General features: G+C 44.1%; 1 protein-coding gene across 4 annotated transcripts in view; it reads right to left on the reverse strand.

Annotated features, from left to right (window-relative positions):
• Positions 1-6,231, reverse strand: part of arid1ab (AT-rich interactive domain 1Ab) — a 47,018-nt gene extending 40,787 nt beyond the window's left edge. For 2 of the 4 annotated variants that reach the window (XM_076075371.1, XM_076075369.1), the window contains exon 1: positions 4,892-6,231. In XM_076075371.1, the coding sequence (XP_075931486.1) occupies positions 4,892-5,824 (933 nt within the window). In that variant the 5' untranslated portion in view covers positions 5,825-6,231. The remainder of the gene's footprint in view (positions 1-4,891) is intronic. The other 2 variants (XM_076075370.1, XM_076075372.1) reach the window with 2 other exon arrangements.
• Between the last annotated feature and the right edge of the window lie 238 nt (positions 6,232-6,469).

Consider the following 6,469-nt stretch of genomic DNA (forward strand, 5'->3'; position numbering starts at 1 on the left):
GAATCGATCACCAAACTATCAACAGTTGCAGATAAACTTATTTCATCACACGTGACATGGAAAAGCATCAAATCTACATATTTGATAAAAAACAGAAGATGTGCAGAGGGATGAAATGATTACTCCGTTCATTTATTGATGAACTTGTTTCTTTATATACCGTATTTTCCGCACTATAAAGCGCACCGGATTATAAGGCGCACCTTCAATGAATGGCCTATTTTAGAACTGTTTTTATATATAGGGCGCACCGGATTATAAGGCGCATAGAATAGAATAGCGTCGTAAGCGTGTCTCTTGAAAGGTGCCATTTTGGGGTCTTTATACACACAAGTGGTGTTGGACTAGGAGTAAGCACAGTACCGGTGTTTACCGCGGTGCGGCTTTGTAGTTTACCAGTCGTACTGAAACATTTTGACAGAGCGCCGTGTACAACCAGTATGGATCAACCAATTAACCAATTGATCCATATATAAGGCGCTCCGGATTACAAGGCGCACTGTCGTTTTTTGAGAAAATTAAAGGCTTTTAAGTGCGCCTTATAGTGCGGAAAATACGGTAATCAAAACAAAAACAAAAATCTTTAATTCTAGTTACTTAACTTTGATAATGTCTTGCTTTTTTAAGTTGTGTGATAATAAACTAAATATCTTTGGACTATTAGTCGGCGAAACAAGACATTCAAAGACTTTACGATATCATGATAGTGAGAACGTGTTGTCAGACATTTATGGACCAATTAATACTGAAATAAATCATTGGTTGCAGCCCTTGTTGTCAATTAATATTTGAACACCTTTTGTCTTTGTGATGACTTCAAATCTCACGGCAAAAAAAAATTATTTTTTAAAATCCTACTCTAGTGTGAAGGACTTTGCTTCCAGTATACACATTCCCAGTGTGATCTCACATAAAAAGTGTCCGGTATATCCTCAAATGACAAAGTTAGCGAAGCTTTGGTGCGTTACATAAAAGCACAACGGTCCGTTCGATGCTTTAATTAGCTTTACTTTTGAATAACAATGCAGAGACAGGCAAGGTGTTTGCTGTTAAATATATTCCATACATTACTTGTTTGACACAGTGAAGCTGTCATGAAAGTGTTTATTTGTTTGCTACTTCTATTTGTTTGCTACTTTCCCCAATTTGCGGCGGGGCTTCCCTTGTACATCAACAGCGGTGCGTCTATTAGCAGCAGTCGCTTTTTGCCGTTTTTCATTATGTTTTTCAACTGTTGGGACTCTCTCAAAAGAAATGTTTCCAAAGTGTCTTCGATTATGATTTAATTCTAACTCAATTTGTGAAGTCGGCGTTGCGGCACTGAGGGGGGCATCCCTAATGGCTCGCTCTCATGCGTGAGGCGGAGGAAACACCTGGCGTTATAGCATCCAAAACAACCCACGTCAGAGGATATTTGTTTGTGTGCGAGGCGTAGTAAAAAAAAGCATAATATTAGCCCTCGCCCACCACCCAATTAACACCATTAATCCATCTTCAGCAGGTGGCCCTGGGCAGGTGAACGGCTCCATAAAAGCCATCCATCGAATGATTACCAGCGATATATCCGCCAATTAAAAAAAGGCAGACCGTGCCGCTGTTAATGAACGGAGAGTCGGAGCGTTTAATGAACTCGGCTAAAAGATGGCCGGTAGCCCTCATCACAGACAGAGTCTCTCCACTGTTTGCAGTCAAACATCAAACACACAGGACAACAGTGTGGAAACTTTTCCCTTCAGCGCTCTGTCCATGTGAGAGAGAGAGAGGCCCTTACCTCACGGTACCAGGTTCGGGATTATATCCATTTAAAGTAATGTGTTCTCTGGACCGGCACTGGAACAGAACCCCCCCCCAGAAGCCAACTACAAACTGCTCTAACACTGTTTTAACTTGAGCGTGTGCGCTTTAATGGGAATACAGAGCTGTCACTGACACAATCTGTCACCTACAGCGAGCGTTATACCCAGAGTTATTTAAATACTCTCTCCAACATTTAGACGTTACAGCAAAGATGAGAAAGTTGCTGACTCTAGTTTGACGCCTGAAATACAAAAGACACGTGTCGTCATTGTTTACCAGAAGTAAAGATTAAGACTACACACATGCTTGTGTACTTTATCCAGTGAAATGACTGTTGGTCCACATCCAGAGCTGACAGTTAAGAAATGAAACAAATTAAACATTATATGAGCAACTTATTCTATTCAACTGATTCTAATAAGCTAATGACTCCCATTTATTAACTAAAATCTGTTAATTAAATGAATTATATGATTAAAACAAATCATTAGTAATAGCACGTAGGACCATAACCTGTGTGATTAGGGTTAGGGTTCAATATGGGTATTGTAGGCTTGACCATTGGTGCTTTAAATAAATATTTACACTAAGAGACTTTTGATAGATAATCATCAGTAATGTGGATATAACGAGTAAGGGTCACAGTCTGGTAAGTTTAGAAAATGACAGGAAAAGACAACACGTATGCTAGATTACGATATCCATACTCTAAGACAATGTCTAGTCTCATACCATAATGTAATACTGATATATTGCCCAGTCCTACTTGCGGTCATCTCAGTAGTGTCCCAAAGAAAACATGGCTTGAACTGTGGTCCCAAAAGAAGTGCATAATAGGTCATATTGACTGAAGTGATGTCAAATAAAATCCACTCCACAGCGTGAAAATAGATAGACGCTTCATCTGCACAAAGCGAGATGCTGTCCATTTATCCGGTTTACCTAAATTAAAGCCGAGTGGACACTTCTCTGCAGACAGGAAGTGACAAATTGAAACAAAAAAGAGAAATCCAACGTTCCTCAAAACAGCGGTGAGCGGGACCACAGAAGAAGACATTTCTCATCCCTTTTGGTAAATTATTTTGAAGAAATCGCTTATCATATACAGTCCACAGTTTACTTTCTTGTGGAGCAGCAATCAACATGTGTGAATAAGTTGCACCTCAGAGTTTACAGCAACATGTGGAGGTGTCACTTCTCCAGATAAACAGTCCGTTGATGAGGAGGACCTCTCTTTCGTAGCAAAGTGATGCACGTGTACCATCTTGCAGGAATAAAACAATATATATCAATATTTTACTGTGGATCGGGAAAAAATAACATTACCGGGATAAACGTGAATCGTGTCAGAGGAGACGTGATAAAGCTGTGTAGCTCACTAACGTGGTAGAGAACTAAAAGAGTTGTCATGTAAGCTACTGTAACCTGCCGGAAAAAAAAGAAAGAAGAAGCTGTGACACTCTGCTGACACCTCGGTTGCTTGTAAACACAACTGTAGCCAGACCAGCCCTCTCACGTGGCCACGAGACACCAGAGAGAGCGCGCACAAGTCTCCGCAACTCCTGATCTGGAAACAGTGGGGAACACGGTTGTACAACGAGGCTGCGTGGCCACACCTACTCTATGTGCTGTACCAGAGTCAGCCGACTTGAACGAGCAGTGCACACAGTGTACCCAACAGCCAAGAAAGAAAAAGAAACTTGAGGAGCATGTCTGAGGTCAGCAGCTAATGCATAAAAAAATGACAGCAGAGATGTGATTCAGTGTACGAGAGAGCTGCTCAAATAAAAACAATGGTGGAGCTTCATGAGTACAGTCATCATGTAAATTACTGCAGTGGGTGGAACTGAACAAAATGTGTTCTCAAAACGCTTTAAATAGACACAACCAGCGTGCTTTTATTCTGAAATAAATACTTCTGGTGTGTATTCCCGTTGATATTGGAGAACATCAAAGATTATCCATACACAAAAAAAATAAAAATAAAAATATATATATATACACTGTATATTCTAAGATTGCATAAATATTTATTTTTTTCAAAATGGATAAAATACACGGTGTGTCTCTATGTTGTCTCGACACGGTGGAGGGACACATAAACTGGGCTGTGTGTGTTTCTTTTCTGCAGCCTTCCATTAGATGCAATTATAAATGGCCAAGAGCAGAGAGGGATGGGGGAGCCAATCAGATCTCGGCTCGCATGTCAACCTAAGACCAACTGTCTCCTGGCTCTGACAGCAGGATTTTTACCTCCATAATTCAAATCCCAAAGCAAAAGGCAATCTGCACAACTTCCAAACCCAGCGGGGCCCGTGTGTTTACAAAGCCGGCACATGGAGGCAAAGGGGGGGAGGGAAAGGGCAGAACCGAGTCAAACCGAGCCACAATGAATGAAGGAAGAAACACCTCACAATCACACTTTTGATCCGAGTAAACACTTATAGCACGGATGCAATTGTTGCCATTCACTGGATTGTGACACAACGGCGGCGGTTGTTTTTTTTTAACCGATAAGAGGGGGTCTATTTTCTTAATGATTATGCAAAATGCTATTTTAACGGCGGTCATTTGCATCTTGTTTATAGCAATGACAGCTGTTGACACAACTTCGATAGCACAACACACACACACACACACCAAAAAAGAAGCTGTTTTCTCACAGAAACATACAACTTTATACAGCACTTTAAATCTACAAGGAGGCTGAAGAAGCACTGCGAAGATATATCGCTTTATCTCCCTCTACACACACACACACACACACACACACACTTTCTCCCCACAAACTCCTGCTCTACTTAGTCAAACTCTGGCCCTGTTACCCAGCAGGGACACACACTCACACACTAATGCCAACAACTCGGGAAGTTGCTTCTAACAGAATATGTGGCTTCTTTCTCTTGTCTAAAGACACTGTTTGCAGGGGGGGTGGTATTGGGAGAAAGAGAGAGAGAGGCAGCCATTTTAGAGCTTCTTAGCTACATAGACAATGGCTGGTCCAGCGCAATATGCAACTCTACTGTGCTTTCTCTGAGCTATTTTGGTGGGTTTAACTCAGTCGAAGTGTGTCCGTGCAGTAAGTGGAGTTTACCTGGTTTCTGCTGGGAGGTTGTCCAGTGTTTCCCGGGCTCATGGGAGGCTGGTGGTGGGCCCTTTGTTGTTGCCAACCCGGATGGACCCCACCATACTGACTGCTGCCCATGTCTCCTGCACCCTTGCCGGCGGCCCCTTCCTGATTGTTATAGTCTCCTTGCGGGTAATTCGGGTAGCTCCTCGCGGAGCTCGGGGACGTCAAAAGCTGATTTAAAGTCGGCGTGGACGTGGGTTGCTGTGTCCCCACATTATACCTCTGATTGTTGTAAGAGGCAGCCATAGCGGTGGTTCCTCCTGCTGGCTGCTGCTTGCCTGGCTGCCCCCCAGCCGCCGGGGGCTGGTTGTTACGCGGGGCGTTCATGGCCCCGTATCCTTGGCCCTGGTAAGAAGAAGAAGAAGAAGAGGAAGAAGAAGAAGAAGTCCTGTTCTGGAACGGGCTGTAGTTGTTATAGTGGTTCGGATAGCCGTGCTCGTGCGAATTGGGGTTCGGGTACGGGTCCATCATGCCCGGCCCCGATGCAGCTGCCATGCCAGGGCTTTGTTGTCCGCCATGTTGATGAAAAGGGGCCCGGCTGTAGTGCTGGTTGTAACCGTAAGGAGGTGGAGGAAAGGGGCCCTGGTGGTGGTGGTGTCCCATTCCGGGATGGTTATTCCCTTCGCCTGAATCATTCTGATTATTATTATTTACCCCGGGCACATTCCCGTTGCCGTTCTTCATGTCCGGATCCCCTCCTCCTCCTCCACCACCACCAGCATCGGTCCCGTCCTGCAGCTCCTTCTGGCCGGGAGATCCGCCGTCAGGTCCCGGTTCCTTATTTTCATGCTGTTTCTCTCCCGGTACCGACTCCTCCTGCGGGTCCCGATCCGGCTTTTTGAGTTCGGATGGCGGGCTAGTGTTGAGAGTGGCGACGCTAGCGACCTGAGCGGCCATGATATCGCTCTCTCTCTCGCTCTCTCTCTCTCTCCTCCACTCTTTCTCTCTAGCTCGCTCTCAGCACGGCGACTCACTCACAATCAAACTCCGAATAACCATTGAATATAAATACAATTATACTTGTAACAACGTACCCTGTACTGTCCCGGTTCATTCCCCCCTTTGCCCTCCGCCCGGACCGGTATCCGGTAATCCACCGCGACTCCGTTTAAAACTTAAAACAGAGAGGGGAAAGTTTGTGAAAAGAAAAAATATATAAATACAGAGCCAGGGAAATGAAATTTTTTCGCCGACACAAGTGAGTGTGTGTATGTGTGTGTTGGAGGGGGGGGGGCTTCTGTTACAGAACGAGAGCGCGAGCTAGAAATCAACCAAACCAGCACGAGGCTCCGCGAGACACAGCCATCTTACCGACCTGTCGGGAGAAAACGAAAACCCGGAGCGGAGTACACGGTGAAAACTGGATCCGGACTATCCAATAACAACATTGTTTATACCCAAAGAAGAGCATTATTGTATGTCTAATGCGCTTTAAACTGAGCCTACCCCGTTGTTAATATAAAGTACTGTTATATTAAGTGTTGCATTTAGGGGAATAAATATATAAAAACACATGCCTAGTGTCTATAATGTATGCTTGTA

Source organism: Anarhichas minor, unplaced genomic scaffold (assembly GCF_050575085.1).
Source record: "Anarhichas minor isolate MPS153535 unplaced genomic scaffold, ASM5057508v1 ptg000051l, whole genome shotgun sequence".
Classification (NCBI taxonomy): domain Eukaryota; kingdom Metazoa; phylum Chordata; class Actinopteri; order Perciformes; family Anarhichadidae; genus Anarhichas; species Anarhichas minor.